At 37.4% G+C, this 21,648-nt stretch overlaps 1 protein-coding gene across 1 annotated transcript in view; it reads left to right on the top strand.

The window, feature by feature from the left end:
* Window positions 1-21,648, top strand: part of CPED1 (cadherin like and PC-esterase domain containing 1) — a 306,287-nt gene that overhangs the window by 236,631 nt on the left and 48,008 nt on the right. Inside the window, exons 18-19 of the mRNA XM_032276171.1 lie at window positions 9,066-9,183; window positions 16,164-16,300. Coding sequence (XP_032132062.1) covers window positions 9,066-9,183; window positions 16,164-16,300 — 255 coding nt within the window. The remainder of the gene's footprint in view (window positions 1-9,065; window positions 9,184-16,163; window positions 16,301-21,648) is intronic.

Genomic DNA, 21,648 nt, shown 5'->3' with positions numbered 1-21,648 from the left:
ATAGAATTACCATCCAATCCAGTAATTCCACTATTGGGTATCTAACCAGAAGAAAGAACATACATTTATCAAAGGGATACCTGCACTCATACATCGCAGTGCTATTCACAATAGCAAAGATATGAAATCAGCGTAAGTGCCCATCAGTGGATGAATAGATAAAGAAAATGTGGAACATATACTCAATGGACCATTACTGGGCCATAAAAAATGAAATCACGTCATTTGTAGCAACATAAATGGAACTGGAGGTCATTATCTTTAGGGAAATAAATCAAGCACAAAAAGAAATATATCACATGTTCTCATTTATATATGAAAGCTAAAACATTGATCACATGGTGGTAGCGAGTGAAAAGATAGACAACAGAGTCTGGAAAGGATGAGTGGGTGTGAAGAGGGAGGATGAAGAGAAGTGGGTTAAAGGATAGAAACATACAGTGAGACAGAAGGAATGAATTCAATGTTTGGTAGCAGAGTAGAGTGACTGCAGCTAACAAAAATGTATTATACTCAGATATGGACAACCAAAATACCCTGATGTGGCCACTAAGCATTATATACCCATTTAAGAAAATTTCTCATGTACCTCATAAATTTGTACAAATTTTACAAATGGATTTGTTAATGTATCCTTCCCAATTCACAAATAGGGTATTTTAAAAGAATATGAAAATAAATAAAGAGTGACAGAGACAAATGCTCATATCTTAAATACATAAATGGCCATATTGAAATATCTCCTAAAGTTATGCTCTATTTGATATATTTTCCATGATAAACATCTTCAGTGTGAATTGCAAACAACTCAGGATGTGTTATCTTGCTTCTCAATATATGCCTAAGAAATCAGTCTTCTTGCCAAAAGGAGAAAAAACTTTCAAAATCAAAATTATAAGGCTCATAGATTGATTTTCACAATAGAAAATACATGAAATGAAGGTCATTGTAATGGGAAATCACTAGAAATCTCAAAATCCAAATACTTCATGATTTTCACTTTATAGTACTTATTATAATATATATCATATATGGCACCCAGGGAGCTTCTTAGTTGACCATAATTAACTTATAAGAAAATTTGAAAAATTGAAATTTTAATGTTTTTGGCAGGAGCTGATGAAACATTTTCTAATGATGGAAGCTAAAGTTCCCTACCACAATGTTTGTGCATCTTATACTAGGTTCATCTTTCAATGCAATTTAATTTTTCCCCAATTCTAAAATGTTTGGTTTTTTAGTGCATGTCCTGAAAAAAGAAATGTCAGCACTTCAAAAAAAGACATTGAGAATGAAATGTTTTTAGTTAAACTTATGGAAACATCATAGAAAGTAGCACTGGGCAAAGTAGACGTTATTTAAGTCAAGCAGAGTATGGGGCGAAGACTGGATGGGGATTATCCAAAGTAGAGGACAACAACCAAACTTTACCCTAAATGCAATGCAATCTCTTGAATTATTTCAAGCAACAAAGGGAGTTAGAAACTTTTGCATTTCAGAAAGATGACATTAGCAACAATGTGAAAAACAGACATATGGGTGGTCCATAGAACTACAGCAGAGGAGACCCATTAAGATGTCATGGCAATTCCCATGATAAAAGAACATAAAGACACAGATAGTATCCATTGAAATCAAGAAGAAAAGAAATCAAGAAGAGAACGTTGATATGAATATGTGGTGACTGATTGAATGCTAGAGGAAATGGAGAGAAGTGAAACTTGGATAACTGGAGTGTCTGGCCTGAGCACCGAATCTTCCAAGCTCAACAGTATTGAGGTTATTGGGGATGGATCAGATTTTGGAATGATTTTTTAAGTTCAATTTCAGCTGTTTGGTGAGTAACAGCAAACCTGACTAATAGTAGCTTAAGCAAATAAGAGATATTTTCTTCTAATACAACAAAAAGTCCAGAAGTAGACATTTACAGCAGATCAAGAACATCAGCACATATCAAAATGGTTTCAGAAGATCAAGAATGTCAGCACAGATCAAAATGGTTTCAGAAGATCAAGGATGTCAGCACTAAAGTCTCCACAAAGTTTTTGGCCTTTCCTCCATAATTTAAGATAGTTGTTGTTCTTCCAGCTATCAATTTCCTGTTCCACAAGCAGGGAAGAAGAGCGAGAGGAAAAAGGAACAGCCTCTATACCAGAAAAGCATAGGCTTTCTCTGCAATTCCCTCCAAGTTTATACTTATATTTCACTGACCAGAAATGTGTCAGTGGCCACTTTTGGCTGTAAGATAAACAGGGAAGGCATGTTATTAGTGCTCTCTCTAGGAGAGCAAAATAAGAAAAAGTAAGATCAGAATGGGTTTTGACTCAACCTATGGTATCTGTCATAGTTAAATTGAAATTGAGGTACTTCTGAGACATCCAAAGGAGATGTCCAGGAAGCAGATGACTGTGTGTCTGGAAGCCCTGTGAGTGGCCTAGACAGGGATCCAGTTTGGGAGTCATAATCATTCAAGTTGTGGTTATGCCATGAAGATGAATGATATCTCCCAGAATGCAAAGTAACAGCACTAAGGGCATGATTCTAGAGAAGGCCAGACCTTAAGGCCTGGGCAACAGAAAGAATCTTCAAAGAAGTTGGTATTTGGTAATAAGGCTAACTTAGCAAAAGCAAGAGGTGGGCATTTCTGGAAGTAGAAAACAGTGTATGAATGAAGGAAGCAAATTTTCACAGATGAAAGAAGGTTTACTGTATCACAACATAAGAAGAGACACCTGAGCATGATTGTCTTATTGGCAGGTAGCAAGAATTTGAGCAAATTACTGTTAAATTGGTTCTAACTTTTTATATATTAGGAGACAAGTTTGTCTCATGAGACCAACAGAGATGTAGAAATGAGGGAACTTCAGGAGCATGATGAAGGTTTGAAGTAGCCTTCGTAAAGAATGGGGAAGTGTTCCAACGAGGATAACAGAACAAAAATTTCCAGGCAGTACTGAGACACCATCAGGAAATGTTTCTGGCATTTATCTTTACATTTGTGTGATTTTTGCCAGTGTCACTGACTGGTATATAGAGCCTTGGATGGAGATAGATTGGATTGTTCCAGGGTTGGAGAGTTGCTGTGCACCTTTGGTAAAATAAAAAAAGGAAGATGTAGATTGTTTAGGGATAGAAATGAGCAGTGTAGACACAAATTGAAAGAATTATGATCATGGGAATAGAAGTTCTGCGTGACAGCAGAAGAGGCAGGAATAAGGTAGAGGAAAAGTATGTTTTATTTGGAGAAAAGGAATTGAATTTAAGATTACAGGTAGGGCATCTCTGGCTTGAATAAAACATTCTAGTATTTGACCAAAATTATTGTTGAATGAAACAGAATGAATCCACATAGATGTTTGATACCAAATTGTGAAATGGAGAGAATGGCAATGACTAAGATGTCCCATTGGTATGTGGAAGCATAATTAAGATATTGATAGAAGACAGCCACAAGGAAGGAGCCAGATGAAATGAGCCACAGCAGCAGGTAACACAATGGAATGATGTTCTGAAAGAGGCAGTTGGAAGATAAGAGGAAGTAAACTTCCTGACTATGTAGGAGGCCTTCCCTGGAGATGGCTACAGATAAAGAAGGCAAGTTGCCTTTTTCCACAAAGCCGCAGGGAAAGTTTTCTTTTCACTCCTGCTCACCTGTTCCACCTGTGCAGGCCTGGGTTTCTGGGAAGGTGAGGAGATGGAAGGTACATTGTGTGAAGCCTTTGAGATTGTAGAAGAGTTTACTTACCACAGATGGGAGTAGCAGAGGATCAGTGAAATTGGTTTAGAGGAGAGATGAATAGCAGGCCTTGCATTTTGGCCCATGCATGAGAGTGCTAAAGATATGAGATGTGGTGGGATCTGCTGGTGTCCAGGTTTCACATGGCCTTAGATTTAGTAAGTGTTTGGGCTCAAGAGCACCAGCAGATGCCTTTGATCAGCATTTAGCAGAACACTGGGGAAAATACATCACGAGATCTCAAATAAATCTTACTTCAGGTGGGCCAAGAGTGAAGTTATCTCCCCAGGAATATCAACTCTCAGGGGAAAGGAACAGCTCTAGTCAGGAAGGGAACTCTGCCTTTCTGGAGGGAGTTGGCCATGCCAGAATCATCACATTTTGGGAGATCATTACTAACTTACTGGAAATGGCAGCAACCCAGGGAAAAGGGAGGAAATGGATCTCTTTGGAAGGAGCTGGGTGCTGGAGGGAGTATGTGTATATTTTAAATTTTAAAATTGGTGGGCATTTAAAATTGTTTAGCCAGAGAAGGAAAGAATTTTTTCATATTAGAGGCATAATCCATGGCGTCAATAAAAGCGGGTAAGATTTAAGACACTGATCAGCTTCAATTGTCCAATTTGGTATTGCTTAAAAATATACCAATATCACATTTAATATGAGAAACATTACTCATTCTTTTGTGGACAAACAATTCTGTAAGGAATGAAATGGGCGTCCAGGGGAATTAATAATGAGAAACTGATCAGGCAGGAGGAAAAACCAAAAGCATCATAATGATTTCTATTAGTCACTCTAGCAACTTACGAAAAGTTTAGTATATGTTTTAAATTATGTACTAAACCTATTTACTTTCCACACCTATGAACAAGAAAATTCCTGTTAAGTACATTGTTGCATTTAATTGAGAACTATGACAATCTACGCTGGAGTTTGGAGCTTCCTTTTGAAGTCTCCAACAAAATGATTCACTCTCAGTGTGTGAAGATTTCTGGAGCTAATACTGTTTTAAGCAACTCTGCTAAATACTACATTTTCTGTGTCTGTAGATCTGTGGCTCCAAGAGATGACATTTAGAACTAAAAAAGAGCCGTTAGCCGGGCACAGTGGCAAGTGCCTATAGTCCCAGCTACTTGGGAAGCTGAGATGGGAGGACTGCTTGAGCCTGGCAGTTCGAGACTGCAGTGAGCCATGATGGCGCCACTGCACTCCAGCCTGGACGACAGAGCAAGACTCCGTCTCAAAAAAAAAAAGTTCTTTGTTTTTAATAACTAATGTATTCAATATGCCTAAACCTGACCAAATTGCTAATCATCCCAGTGAAGAAAGAAATGAGAGGCACTAATGAGAATTTTCCTTTTAAGACTTTTTAAAATGTTATTACTGTGATTAATCACTTTCAAGATCTAAAGAAATACTCAAAAGGATTCATGTGGCCTTTAAATTATAAGTTTCATAGCCTCTTTGAGGAATAGAGAAGTTTGGCTGCATCTTACATTTCTCTAGTGGCTTGACCAAATAGGAGTTTGTTTTTCTTTCATAGGAAAAAGGGTGGAGGTAGCCCCACAGCATCACCTATGTCCTAGTCTCATTCTAGTTTTTCTGCCCATGGTTGCCTTGTGGTCACAAGACGGCTGCTCACATTCATATTCCAAGCAGAAAGAGGAAACAGAGTGATAAAGAAAAAGTGGCATCAGGAAAGTAAAAATTTTCCAGAACTCCCTAGCTGGTGTTCACTTACATTTCTTTGGCTAGAACTATGTCTCCTGACTTCTTTTAACTAGAGAGACTGGGAAAATGTTGTTGTTTTAATACTGGGCACATTATTCCAACAAAAAAGGTTTTTTCTGCTAAAAGGAAGAAAGGAGAATGGATGAGGTGTAGGCACCTAAGGCAATCGGTGTCTAGACTTGAGCTCACCTAATGCAATTCTTTGCCTTCTTTCTGCAGCCTTCGCCATTTTGTAATGAGTAATCTAGATCAAGGGACTTACTCAGTGTCACACAGCCAGTTCATGACACAGCTAGAACTAAAATTCACAAGTGAAACTCCCAGCACAGTAATGCTCTTTTATACGTATCTCACCCTTATCTTATTCCATAGAATGTACACTAAGCCTACCCTGCTGTATTGATACCACCTTTTCTTCTCTTAACTCCCTCAGCTCTGTAAACCAGTCTCTGGACTTGAGTCTGCATTTGATCATATGGTTTGTTTTATTCAACTTTCAGGGTAACATTGTTTGGCCACAGCTCAGAAGATGATTAACCTTCACTCCAGTGGGCTGCCCTGGCTCTCCAAAGTAGTGAACACTTTAATGGAAAGGCTTAGGATATGTAAACTACAAACCAAGATTAACACTAAGGGGAAATTGAGTAGGAAGCACAGAATGTCATAGAATACTCTTTGGACTAAACTGCAGAGAAAAGGGTATGACTTGAAATTTCAACATGAGGTTCTAGGTAGCAGGAGTGGTCACCTGCCCAGGACAAGTCCTCAGCACACAAGAAGCAATACATCTTTCTGATTGATAGATACTTGCCAATTACATGTAGAGCTTCAACAGAAGACACTAGTTAGGACTTTGGCATCTGTGATCTAGACTCTGTTTCTCATGCCCTCTGGATGAGTAGTGGCACATGATCACACACACACACACACACACACACCCCACAGAAATCTCGAACAAGAATTTTCAGGCAAAGTTTAATCTAAATCCAAACTTTAAAAAATGTTTCAACATTATTTGCATGGGTATATATACTTTTATCAATAAATTGAACACAATATCTCAGTCTGAAGTGCCTAAGTTTAGGTGACGTTATAGCATATAAAGCTATAGGCAGATAAATACTTTGCATTTAAAAGTAACATCTAACACTGTACCTCCTAGAATGAAGGAACAGCCAAGTCTCCAGCTGAGGTGGTGACAGTTGTTTATAACATTTCAAACTAAATAAAAATAGCATTCTCTCTAAATAAAAAGTAAAGCATTCTAGATAGAGCTAAAGCCTCCTTGACATCCACTCAATCCAGGAAGACATTCTACTGGTAACTACCATCATCCAGATTTCCTTTTATTCTCTTAACAGAGACATACCTGTTCCCACAAAATCAGCATTTAGTATGTTTTTGATTGAGTGAACATACATGTACATGTGTGTGTTTCAGATTGCTTGAGTTGTTCTGTAACTTTTGGATACTTTCTTACACATATGCCCTTATATTTTTCTAGAGTAGACTCAGAGAAATCTGGCTCCAGGGTTGCAGAGCCTCTGCACTTTTTATTTTATTATAAACTGCCTTCCAAAGCAACTGAACTAATTTGCACTCCCATCAGCAGTGTATAATGTTAATTGTTTTTCATTGTTCTCTCTAACATGTGATATAAACATATTTTGCAAGATGAATCGTGACACTTTTTTCTGGCCTTATAAAAGATCCAGTCTCCACCAAAAATAACTGGTTGGATAGATATCACACCCATACACGTGTATACTGACAAGTATCACTCATAGATGTTTATTCAGACTAGATCTCCCCACATTATAATAAACTTTGTATTTTTATTGCTTTATTATAATGAGCATTTTAATGCAAATCATATTTCTAATTTTAATCAGTATCTTAAACTCCACATTCAGTCATGAATTAAGAAATTAAAATAAGTATACAAATCAAGATTTTAAGTTCACTCACCACCGCCATCCCTCTTGCTCCTTAATATCCTGGACATTTTGTATGAGATCTAGGAATCTGAGGTTAGGATAGCAGAGGATATGAGAGAATGTAACCATAAGTTGCTGATTAGATGCAGAGTTACACAGCAAGGAACAAATCAAACTCACTGTTTCTCTCCATTGTTGAGAATTTCTAATATAAAAAGGGACACAATATAGTCGAACTTTTTATTCAGCAAATGTTTATTGTTTGCTGTATAATAAGTACTGATTCTATATGTGAGTGAAATAATTATTTGTTCCCATGGCACATTCAGACTAGTAGAAGAGACCCCTACAAATAACAAACAAACAAACAATTATCAAACGCTGAAGAGCATAAAGGAAACAAATGGGGTACTGACATGAACAAAAGTAGGGAGACAAAATCGTGCTGGAGTTTCAGGAAGATTGACCTTGCTGAGACCTTAAATATAAGAAGATGTCTTCATGCAAAATTAGGGGGAAAGAAATCCCAACAGAGATGATAGGATTTTACCATGTCCTAAATTGTGATAGACTGAGAGAACCCACTGAGAAGAGTGGCAGCGGAACCAGGTGAGGAAGGATAGAAGGAAATAGGACAGGTACTGGGCCAATAGCTTTGCGGAATAAGCTAAGAGAGGATGAGAGTGGTCCAGCCTGTAGGTGCAGCTCCATGGATGGGGCAGAGGAAGGAGAAAAAGAGAAGTTTCAGGGAGGCAATACACTATGCTTCTGTACTACATCTGTCAGACTATTGAAAGCATTGCTTAGTATAGTACATGCCTCTATAATGATATTCAGTGCAATGAAATGTTACCCAATGTTGTAAATATAAGAATGTGCTTTGAATAAAATACATGCCTCTGATTTCACTTCTGGCATATCATGAATTTGTAATAAAAGTTTGTTAAAATGAAATTCATCTGTTAAATTCTCTCCAAAGAGTTCCTATTTCCCTTCTCACATTAGCTGTCTTTTTCCACTTGCTATATTGTCCTCTATTATAGTTTGTTTTGTTTTTAATGAGTTGACATTGAGATATATATATATATATATAATTTTTTTATTATTATACTTCAAGTTCTGGGGTACATGTGCAGATCATGCAGGTTTGTTACATAGGTATACACGTGCCATGGTGGTTTGCTGCATCCATCCCCCCATCATCTACATTAGATATTTCTCCTAATGTTATCCCTCCCCAATCTCCTCACCCCCTGCTATCCCTTCCCTAGCCCCTCATCCCCCAACAGGCCCCAGTGTGTGATGTTCCCCTCCCTGTTTCCATGTGTTCTCATTATTCAACACCCATTTATAAGTGAGAACATGTGGTGTTTGTTTTTTTGCTCTTGTGTCAGAGATACATTTTTAAATTAAAACTCGTATTCATTTATTGATTGGCAGAACAATGACATAAATATCAATGTCAAAATAAAGATTAAATTGTGATCTACTTTTTAGCACAAACAACAACAGTTTTGATAAGTCAGCATGAGAAAGATAAAGAATATTTCCTCTCTTTTATCCATAAAGGTTATTTGGCACAGAAAATCTTATTTTTTTGGATTTTATTATGAGTCAGGTTAATTAATATGACAACTAATATCTATTATTTATTGCAGGATTGTGGTTTGCTGATTCACCCAGAGGAAACCTGTGGGCTACAGCCTATTTCTTCCGACTACATTGAAGCCATTTTACAGTCTGAACTAAAAAGATGTCCATCTGGGGACATGAAAGGTGACTATCACATTGGATATCCCTTCTCTAAAAAAGGAATACCTTAGTATAGATAAGCATATGCTTATTTAAACTATCCTTTTACAAAAAATAAACAAGGGTGTTAATTTTTATTGACTATGAACTATAAACATATAATTAATGTAAGTGCATTATTTTAATATTTGATATACTTGGATTAATTAGTTCTTTTCTTCTCCCCTCTATGCCTAGTTAATCCATATTCATCTACAAATCTTAGCTCAAACATTACTTTTGCTAGAGAGCCTTCCTTATTATATAGTTCACAGCTCTCAGTACTTTTCTTCCATAGCAGTTACCACAATTATTTAAATGACTAAGTATCTAATTAATTGCTTAATGTCAGTTTCCCCAGGATGTCAGCTTCATGAGGGCAGAGAGCCTGACTTGCTTGCATTATACTAATTCACTTGGCAACATAATTTGTACATAGTAGTTAGATAATAAATATCTGGTATGAACCAAAGAACTGCAAAGTATACAAGTTCAGTTTTAAATTATTCCTTTTCATGAAAAAAAAAAATATTGGGGGCCATGATCACTAGTGTCCCTCATATATTGGCCATTTATAGAGGCAGGAAAATTGTGACATCAAATTTAATTACTGTGTTAAATCCTGCCTAAGCACTGGGCAGATCTGGAATGAGATACTTCTTTGGTTCCATGCTCAACATCCCGTATTTCTCTCCTTCCTCAGCAATCTTCTTTCAGTGGAGATGGTGGGGTCAAGCCAAAGTTGGAGCTAAAAATGCCTTGAAAACCATTAGAGGAACAGCGAGCATCTTCTCCATGCTTCCCTGGTTACTGCTCTGTCCTCCTGACCCTAAGTCTCTCTTCATCTAAAAAGTCTGAAAAAACACTCAGGAGCTTTTCTACCCTTGCCGTGAACTTCACACCACAGCTCGAATGGGAAATGAGTTTCCCAAATGGGCAGGACAAATTGCAATTTGGCACGCAGAGTTAACAAATGTGGGCATGTCCCCATTCTTGAACATGTGTTCTAAATAATAAATTACAGTCAGGGAATAGAGAGGGATTTACCCATTATGGTGTGTCAGGTGGTGTGATTTGTGATTCTCTGCTAAATGAGATATATGCTCTTCCATACAAAGGAGACACTGATATGTCCAATTAAATATTTTTTATCAGATGACAATTTATGAGAAATCATAAAACAATTCTATTCCTCCTACTGCACCAAGGCAAAAGTTCTTCAACAAAAAGGCCAAGGTACATTACTTGGATTCTTCAAGAAGTGGCAGCTTGTTGTGTTCACTAAATGTACACTAATTTATGTTGGGCTTTGTGCCTGGACATTGCAGGTGAGCCTGTCATAGAACAGTGGCCTTCTGGTACTTGAGGAGCTAGGCCCCCTTAGAGAAGGCCCCAAACTGACTCACAAATCAAGTCCATGCTCCTTAGCCTGACAATTTTAAGCCTCCATAATCTGACCTGTTTCTATATTTCCAGCTTCCTCCCAGACTCTTTGCTTCTCTTTATGTTGATAATGCCTCATTAGAACTCCAGGTTTTTGTCCACACTGTTCCCTATACCTACAAGTCCTCTTCCCATCTTTGCCCAACTTCTAATGATGGAAGTCCTCTCCAGGAAGCCTTTTTTTCACCCCCAGATTCCCAGCTTAGCTTCTTCCCAGTTCATCCTGGGCACACCTTTACAATAGCACTTACCACATTCTGTTAAGTATTTACATGTTTCTCACTTAGTCTCCAAAATGAAATGATGTTCCCCAGGAAAATGAGGCAGTGGCACAGGGCCATTCATAGGATGAAGCCAGTAAAGATTAAAATATATATGCATTTATATTTTACCTGATCTTTTTTCTTTGTATGTTTTATAATGGATAAAATATAGGAATATCTGTACATATATATTGTAGTATACTCATTAATACATCAAGGGTGCATGAGCAATATGTTTTTACTGATGGCTTTCCTAGATTATAGGCTTCTCCAGAGAAGAGACTGTCCCTTATCCATCTTCCAATATATTATATGTGATTTTAAAGTGACTACTGACCTAAAACCAAGATCCAAATCTTCCTCCCATCCACAGAAGATCATGAGCAACCAGGGCACAATCACAACAACCAACTGCTCCATCCCTAAGCTCCAGAAGGCCCAAAGACTCAAAAACTAACCAGTGAGGTCAGGATAGCAGTTGCAGGAATGTATTATTTGCTGCCAGAGATGATTTCCTTCCTTAGTAGCAGGATTCCTTTCTATTGAAAGAAACTGTTTTAGTAGATAAAATTAGGAGAAAGTTTATTTAGGAGCTCTGGATTTAGTTTTAATGGCTAAAGATAGATCGGTTTGAAAATCTTATTGTAAAAGCACATTACAGTTATTTGGCAAAACTGGATTTTTTTTCACTTTGCCTATATATTGATTGCAAGATATCGTTTTCAGTAACATCAGTCATTAAACATTTGAATGTGTTTTTTATTCTTAAATTTATTTGTACCTTTTAGTAAATGATTTAACTGTAAGAGACAACCTAGAATTAAATCTGTTGCTTAAAAAAGAAAAAATAATTATTCTAATTAGATAAAATAAAAATTTCTGCAGTGGTCATTGAATGAGAATAAACTTTAGGGAAAACATTTCAGATTGCATTTTATGATATGTAAATGAAAAAAATTTTATCCTATCCTTTATTAGCAAGGAAATATGATAACTTATACTTTAACAGTAATATTGAAAATACAGATGTATTTTTTATTCTTAAATAAAATTGCTTTGTATTATAACATTATAGGGTCAGGAATTAGTGCTAACATTTACATAACTTCATATCTCACCTCGACTCTAAATCAGAATTGAACTTTTTCCCTCCATTGTATCATTCAGTCTGATTCACTGAAATGGCTGAAATCTAACTTGCATTAAATATAGAGCTGTAATTATAAATCAAATGACTTCTCCCAAAAGACAATTTCATTCCTCAGAATGTTGTTTCCTAAAACATATGTCATGCTTTACTTCAGAAATCACAGCTTTGATTCATTCAGTGTTCAAATATATAACATAGAATTTATGGTACTTTTTTGGACAATTTTAGTAAAGAGCTGGTATTATTTAAAATGTCAAGAGCACCAGCTTTGCAGATGTTATACAGATGCCTATTTCAAGCAGTATTTAACTCACAGTAAATAAAAGGAATTGTTAACCAATGCAAAAATGCAGAGTTATGATTGTGTAAATATAGAGTAGTATGAACCACTGGGGCCAAGTTTTCAGAGGCCCAATCAGGCTTCCTTTTTATGTGCATGAGATTTCATGCCCAGAAACTAATTGTACCCATATTTGAATCTTTGCACACGCAAGTAGCCACTTGTTTCTTCATCCTTGGAAGCAAGTGGCCAAAGTGGGCTTCAGTTTATACAAAATTAACTATAAGCAATGTTGAAGGGTAGAGGGAGTGCCTGGAGTAGGGATGGGATGCATATGCTCTGAGATTCTCAGAGATCTGATGAAAACTTAGTCCTTCAAAAGATTATTAAATGTAATCTCATTAGCAGAGACACATTTATACCCTCAACATATCATTGTCCTATTAGAAAGAAAATTAACAATCTTTGCTTAAACATAGTCTCTGTCAACACAGAAACTCGCTAAGTAAATTCAGCTTTTTAAAATAAATTCATTATAACAATCAGTTTGTGAGTTTTCCTATAAGTGCTACCAAAGTGGCTGTGGGGGCATATTTTATTTTCCACTGATTATTTTGTGCTGACCTAGCCTAATATGATAAAAGGATAGGCAAATTGAAGACTTAGGGACCTCAGTTCTGGGCCTGCCCTGTCATTAACAGCATGATCCCACTTCTGTTATTTAACTCTTTGGGCCTCAGATTGCCTCTTCTGTTAAAAAAAAAAAAAAAAAAAGAGGTGAGTGGGAGGGGAGGGAGAAAGGACCTACTCTAAGGCCTCCTCTAACTCCATCCAGTGAGACGCTACACAGCCACTCAACGTGAACCTCTCTATCATTTATCTAAGGAGGTTTGCTTGAGAAATTCATCAGCAGAGATTAAACTTTAGGCTGTGTCTACATCAAAGATGTGAAGGAGCTTAATTATTAATGACAAACCATGCTTGCCAGAACAAAATTAGAATGAGAAAGCAAGATATATTCTGAATGAAAAAAATTATAAAAGAGAATTGAATGGAAAAATAAGCACTTTTGAGGAGGATAATCTTTATTTTGCCATTCAAAAACCAGCATCTCTTCTTAATTTTCTGTGTTGTTTCTTTTAGCAGTACTGCCGTTCTCTACAACCGGAAACTTCAGAAACATCTTTCATATGTCAGACCCTCTCTTTCTCCAATATATGCAGTAGTTCTTCAGTCTCACTCCTGTCAGGCCCATCTCTTCACTGTACCTAAAGTGCCATTCCTTCCACCTCTCCAAATCTTATCTGTCCTTAAAGACCTGTTCACATTTTATCTGCTTCATGGACCCTTTCAAACTCTGACCTCCATGACTCTTTCTCTATTTTGAACAATTGTGACTTTCTGAGAGTAGAGATGGGAAAATACGTAAAATATATATGCTGACTCTTAGGTATTAGGCACTATGGCAGGTGTTATACATATTTCTCTTATAGAGAACTAAATTTAATCATGAAAATGTTAAGTAATTTGAACAATTTAAATAGTGGGTTTCAACCTTGGCAGCATACTGGAATCACCAAAGAAGCATTAAAAAAATACTGATGCCTGAGCTCCATCCCCATTGATTCTGGTTCAATCATTCTGGGGTACAATCTAGGTGGTGGAATTTTTAAAAGCTTTCCAAGTAACTCTAACAGGTAGTCAATGTTGAGGTCTGCCAGGCTAGCTGGAGATAGAACTCAGGTGTGCATGATCTCCAAAGCCCGAACTCTTTCATTACCACACAGATATTTTTACTCCATTATGTGTTGTTATTATTCTATGATTATTCCATATTACATATAAATTATAACCTTCTAACCTGATTATAAATTTTTAAGTTTAGCATTATAGTTAAGAGCATGGACTCTGGAACTGACTGCCTGCTCAAATCCTAGCTCTGCCACCTACTAACTAGAGGATCTCAGAGAAGTTTCTGAGCCCTGGTTAAGGAGATGATAATAGGATTGTTGATGTTTAAATATGTTGATGTATTAAAGTTTTTAGACCACTCCTAGCATCTGGGAAGTATTGGAAAATGTTAACTATTTAAAAAATATATTAGGATATTTTTAAACCAATAACACCTAACACTTCAATAGAGTACTTAATATATTAAACTTAAATCCTTTTAAACAGTCATATGTATATGGAGACAAAAAGGTTAATTTATCATTCCTGAAATTGTGTAGAAAGTAATTAGTAATAGAAATTTAATAAGGCAGTTTTCTGGAATTCTCATTACATGTAAAACTCAAAGAAAAGGAAAAAATTATGGTAAAAAGAACAAATGAGTCTGCTTTACTTTTGAAGGTACAATGTCTTCCAGTTAACTGATATCCCTCGAAGTTATTGTATATTTCTTGCCTTTTCTGGAATTCATAATTTTCTCATCTCCTTTCCCTCCTATTTTCTATGTCTTCCAGTTTCTCTCTCTTAATATACCTACACTTCTTTCTCTTTCTGTGGGCAATCAGTAAGAGTCATAAACTATATCTCCTTTCATATTTTATTATTTATAACTATTTCCACACACAAACACATTCACAATTCTAATATCCCTAAAGTCATAAATATAAAATGCACTATATTCATCTTCTAAAAATAGAAACCCTTTCCACTAAAATTCATATAATACCAGATACCTTTATTAGCAGTACGGCCAATCAGAGACAGAATGGAAAACGTTTTTAATTTTTTTTCCTTTCTAACTCAATAACTATCTGGGTGATATTTAGCTCCTCAATATTTTGAAGGGTAAACCTATACTAGTAACATAAGCAAGACATTTAGGATAAAGGGAGTGATTGTCAGTGATGTCACTGTATGTGTTCTCTAACAGGGAGAGAAATAACCACTCCATATTTGTTTATATGATGTGCTATGTTCACACTCAATTTCTGAAAAGATGAACAAGAAAAAAACAAAAATTTTTAAAAACATTTTTCTACCACATTGCTAATGTATCTACTCACACTAAAAGCTAAAGTGTTTTTCATGAATATTATTTTATTAATAAAACAGGAAAGACCTTAAATGCATAGAGAATATTTATTTTTATAACATTTGCTAACACTTTGGACCTACTTTCTGTCAGAACTCTGTTAGTAACAAAAGATGAATACAAGATTGCAAATGTGCCTTAAATACATTATTCCATTACGTCCTTATACCAATCATGTGAGGAGAACAGTACACACCTCATCTAACAGATGAAGAAATCCAGGTAACAGTTAGAGGTGAAGAGATTCACACCAAAAATGCCATCAATCAAATCGAAGAACACTAATCTTCAAAATAATAAATTATCAGCATACTGAAGTAGTTCTCTTGTGTCTCAAATCTCTTGAGAGCAGGAAATACATGTATTATATGATTGAACTTAGAACCTATGCATGTGTTAGGCTAATAAATATTTGAGACTAACTGCCAATTTGGGGGGGCTCCCTTTCTATTAATGCTTTTGTCCTACTGACGTGCCCAATGTACTGTTTAAAAATAAGGTAATGATTGAGTAGTACTTAGATTTTTAATAAGCATATGGTTTCATGGAACAGAGCTCATACTTGATTTCTGCATGAAATGTGCTATTCCAGATCATTACTTAATATTGCTGTTCTATTTGATTGGCAGGAAGCCATACCTACATTGTTCCACTAGATTTAAATGATAAGGATGGTCTTACTATAATTTCTGTAATGGTGTGCCATAGCTGCATTTTAAAGTTACATGCAAAATATAATTTCACCAGTAGAAACAGAACCAAAAAACGTTTTGCCATCTATTCTAGGCCAGTGGATTGTGCCTTGCCTTAGCTGTTCAGACAACAGGACGTGTGACTGGAGAGAAATAACCTGGCAGCCTCACAACTGCCAATATGGTGTCCTCACTAAGCCTCAACTCCAGCAGTGCCTGGGAGGAAGGAAGGTAGGTTCTGGATTTAGAGGGGGAAACCTTTAATGTATGCCACCTGAAGTACTTAAAGTCATACAGTTGTGTCTACTAGGCCAGTTCCTGCTGTCTCACAGCAGAGGAAGACTAACTGAATACAGTTTGGTTTTTTGAATCATGTATAGATGTTATCATGGAATAGCCTCAACAATTCCTGCTCCAAACGTTCAGTTTTCTCCAAGTACGTCTATGTGACAGATGGAGGATATTAAAGTTGTGTCCTATGCTGACCCGATTCCATGCTGTTTTCTCAGCACAAATTGGTAGGAGCTTGCCACGTCAACTGACAGTTGGCAGTTGAGAGCAGCTGGCCTTGTCAACTGCAGCTCTGGCAGGCACTGCTGTGAAAACAGACATCTGCAGCTCAGCACAGGAAATCAAGAGGTCCTGCATGCAAGACTCACTTCTAGAGCTTTCCAAGTGCATGGCATTGTTTATACACACTAACCTTACTGATCTTCTTTCACATTCCTGGGCAGGTCTCACATGGACCTCACCAGCCTGATTTTTCCTTTAGTGAGGCTTCTAAGCTGATTTCTGGGACATGCAGTGTCTTCTTGCTAGGCATGCTCTGACTAGGTAGAATCTGGCAGAACTCTCGGATATGCAAAATGGGCACATAGACTGAAATGCTTGGTTAACATCAAGTAAGTAATCCTTAACCCGATTTTCAAAGTGCTTTTTATTAGATGGATGTTTCCTTATACACTGTTTGTTAGCTCTCACACATGAGCAAGATATTTCAAAAACTGATTTTCACAAAGCTCTTTAATAGACATAGAAAAAAAGCACTAGGCAGAAGTTATGCCAATTTCCTACTAGCAAATGGTTAAAGAAGAGTAACAGGAGGTAAGAGGCAGGGCGGAAGATGGACATCTTCATGGTGATTTCTGTATAAACGTTCCAATTTTCATAATTGAGAATATCTCTAAAGATCAATCAGCAGTGTTAGTTATTTTTTAAAAAAGAAGAAAATCATTTAGAAACTTATATTTCAGTGTTAATTGAGCATTGACTTTGTGTAAGAAACTGTGCTAACTTTCTTACACTTTAAATCCCACCAGATCGTAAGCTTCATGAGGGCAGGGAGTGTGTTTAATCCACTGCCCTAATCTCATTGTTGAGCACAATTTTTGACACAGAATAGTAACTTAATAAATATTTGTTGAGTAAATGAATAAAATTGTATTTATTCCTAATCATAGCTAAGGTAGATATTATCATGTCTTTTTTCTGCTTAAGATAATTAAAGCTCAGAGAGATTAATTCACTGATGATCATACATGTATGGGAGTGGCTACTCCACAGGCATATATATATGTATATATATTTTGAGGTGGAATCTTGCTCTGTCGCCTGGGCTGGAGTGCAATAGCGCTATCTCAGCTCACAGCAACTTCCACCTCCTGGGTTAAAGCGATTCTCTTGCCTCAGCCTCCCAAGTAGCTGGGATTACAGGTGCCCCCCCCCACCACGCCTAGCTAATTTTTTGTATTTTTAGTAAAGGCAGGGTTTCATTATGTTGGCCAGGCTGGTCTCAAACTACTGACCTCATGATCAACATGCCTCGCCCTCCCAAAGTGCTGGGATTACAGGCGTAAACCACTGCACCAGGCCCTCCACAGGCATTTTAAACCATCAACTTGGATAATCCAGCCTCCATATACTATAAATGTTGCACTAGGAGCAATGGCAATAGCTGCTGCCACACAGCCAGACTTCTCTAAACTCGGAATACCATTCTGACCTCAGAATTTAGAGTGTTCACAAAAATTCCAAGAAGCTGTCACAGTCTATTAACCTGAAAAGCAGTAGATGTTCATTTAATTTCATCACTAAATTCTGCGGCTTTGGATATGACATGTCTTGTTTCTCAGGCTCATTTTCTTCATCTGTAAAATAACCCTCTGTGGTAGATTGATCAACTTTGTAAAAAGCGAAAGGGCCTCTTCCCTGTCTGTCTTAGCTCAAGCTGCTTTAATAACATACCATAGACTGGGTGGCTTAAACAACAGACACTTATTTCTCGCAGTTCTGGAGGTTATGGAGTCCTCGATCAGGGTGCCAGCATGGTCAGAATCTTGGGATAGCCCTCTTTCCGGCTTCTGTTGGCTGCCTTCTGGCTTTGTCATCACACAGCAATGAAAGAAAAAGTGTTTCAGTCTCTGACTTTTCTTATAAGGAAATGAATCCCATCATGAACTCTCTACTGTTATGACCTTATCTAAACACAATTACCTCCCAAAGACCCCTACCTCCTAATAGCATTACATTGGAGATGAGAGTTTCAACATATCAATTTGGAGAAAACATAAATGTTCAGCCCACTGCATTATTTTTACTAATTTCTAGGCTGATTATTAGTAACCCTACAAAGTAGTGGTTAAAAAAAGATCATTTTTCATACTTGTTAATGAGAGAGAGTATTGCAATTTCCTTCAGAACTTGCATGCTCAGAAACTCAAATTTGCCAGCACACTGCCAGCAGGACTACATAGTCTGATTTATTTATCAAGATGCTAATTTATTCTATATGCAAAAGGGAAACATTGTCCATTTTTAACAGAGAAGTGGCACAACCAGAATTAGAAAGTTCATCCCTTTTATATTTCATTTTATTTCCCCTAGAGAGTCTCCAGTAGTATGGAGACTCTCCAGTACTATGGAGACTCTCTAGGGGAAACAAAAATAGATGCTAGGGAGGCAGAGGCTGTTTAATGGGAAAATTCCAACATGCGTAATTGAGGAGGCAAAGCAATTATAGATTATATCTAGAATAATCCCATTGATGTAAAAACCAGTGCATACATACAAACATGTTTACCTACATAGAGAATTTCTTGAAGTAACAAACAGTTAAGAGTAATTACATAGATGGAGAGGATTGGGAGAGGAGTAGGGTGCAAAATAAAAATACATGATCCTGTGTCCAAAATTTAGTAAGTTTCAAGACAACAGTAGAACAAAAGGTGAACAAGATGGCCAATGACATAGCCAACAAATGCCTGACAGAGATCAAGGTTTCAGGTAAACCAGCATTTGAACAGATCTTTGGAGAGAAAATGCCAAGAGCAGATGGCAACGCAAATGCTGAGACTGAGGAGGGAGGAGGCCGGTAACCCTGTTCAGGGTATCCAAACACTGGGGCTAGCTCCCACCCCTGAATTGGGGCTGGTGAATGGGTGAGTAAGGAACTATGGGACTACCCACCCTTCCTGTGTACTTCTGGGTTCCTGGCTACAGTGGGGCCAACATACCCCACGGACGTTTGAGCTGACAGAGGAATCTATCTAGAGAGTAGACAGAGATGGTACTTCAGCCAGTGCAGAAACAGGGGCCTTAGTGCATGGCATATCTCTGGTGGAACCTAGCTATAGGTACCCTCCAAGAAGTTTTAGCCTCATCCTACTGCCTGGCCAGAAGAAAATGTGTCCAACTTTCCCACAGAACTGGAGCACATCTGTTCTGCAGGCCCTCCTGCCCACTCTGCCTGGCTGCTCTGCAGGAGCATGTGCACAGCAGCCTCCACTGCATAGCTGGATGCTTTGTTCTACCTGATTATGTTCCTGATGACCTGGGAGCACTTTAGATTCCCCTAGCACACCTGGAACCTAATTCCGAGGGTCCAAAGGACAGAGTTACTAGCTGATCCTGGTGCCCAAGGCTGCAGTGTGCAAATCAAGAGTGCTGAGCCAAGATCTGTGGCCAGCACTCAAGTGGGAAAGAAACCCACACACTCTCAGAGCGCTGAGAAGGATGAGATGTGTGATTTCATGGGCTGGAACAGAAACAAGGCATGCCTCCCTCCACAGGACCAGGCTGGAAAGAATGTGGCCTATCTCCTTGCCTTAGCCTCTGTTCAGGGAGCCCCACATCTTGGAACACCTAACAAAAGAAATGTAGACACAGTGCCAGTGATTAAAGGAGGCTCCTCTAAGGTGTAGGAGCAAAACTAATGAGGGGAGGTGATCTTGCTCCCAACCATATGATAGAGCATGGCTACAAACTTGAGTAAATACAAAGGAGCCCTGTGGCTGAGTGAGGGCCCAGCACCCATTACTCTTATGTGCCATCTACTGGATCATAGCCCAAACTGCAACACCGAAAGCATTTTGCTAATATAACACTCTATGAAACAAAGAAACAAACAAACAAAAAGCCAAAAATAAAGATGCTATACAGAGCCGTGGTCCTTTGAAATCATCCAGAAATAAAGCCAAGTGACTATACTCCACTTACACCACAGTTAAAAGAGCACCAACCCTTCCAGATAATGAAAAATCAGCCCAAGAACTCTGGCAATTTAAAAGCCAGAGTGTCCCCTTACCTCAAATGAGTCCACTAGCTCACAGCAATGATTCTTAACAGTATAAAATGACTGAAATGATAGACATAGAATTCAGAATATGGATGTCAAAAAAGCTCATCAAAATTCAATAGAAAGTTGAAACTCAATCCAAGAAATCCAGGAAAATGATCCAAGGGTTCAAGATAAAATAGCCATTTTAAGAAAGATTCAAATTGAACTTCTACGCTTGAAAAATTTCACTGTAAGGATTTAATAATACAATTGAAGTATTAACAGCAATATAGACCAGGCTGAGGAAATAACTCAAAGACTGGTTCTTTGAATCAACTCAGTCAAACAAAAATAAAGAAAAAAGAATTTTTAAAAAATTAAACAAAAACTCTAAGAAATATGAGATTATATAAAAAGAACAAATCTGAAAGTCATTGGCATTCCTGAGAGAAAAGAGAGAATAAACAACTTGTAAAATACATGATAATATAGTTCATGAAAGTTTTCCTAATCTCATGAAAGAGGTTGACATGCACATTCAAAATATATAGAGAACTCCAGCTAGATACTATATGAGATGACCATCCCCAAAGAATATACACAGATTCACCAAGGTCATTACAAAAGAAAAAATCTTAAAGGCAGCTAGAGAGAAGGGCCATGTCCCATACAGAAGGAACCCCATTAGGCTAGCAGCAGACCTTTCAGCAGAAACCCTATAAGCCAGAAGAAATTAGGGGCCTATTTGCAGCATCCTTCATGAAAAGAAATTCCAACCAAGAATTTTCTATCCCACCAAAATAAACTTTATAAGTGGAAGAGAAATAAAATCCTTCTTAGATAAGCAAACACTGAGGGAATTTGTTTCAAATAGACCACCAGCATTACAAGAGGTCATTAAGGGAGAACTAAAAATGGATCAAAAGAACAGCACCTGCTGCTACAAAAACACACTTAAGAATATAGCTCACTGGCCCTATAAAGCAACTACACAATCTAGTCTACATAACGACCAGCTAATAAC

The sequence above is a fragment of the Sapajus apella genome, unplaced genomic scaffold, assembly GCF_009761245.1.
Source record: "Sapajus apella isolate SASKATOON/1434 unplaced genomic scaffold, GSC_monkey_1.0 scaffold7, whole genome shotgun sequence".
Classification (NCBI taxonomy): domain Eukaryota; kingdom Metazoa; phylum Chordata; class Mammalia; order Primates; family Cebidae; genus Sapajus; species Sapajus apella.
The sequence above is the reverse complement of the archived record's forward strand: the minus strand, read 5'-3'. Positions and strand labels throughout refer to the sequence as shown.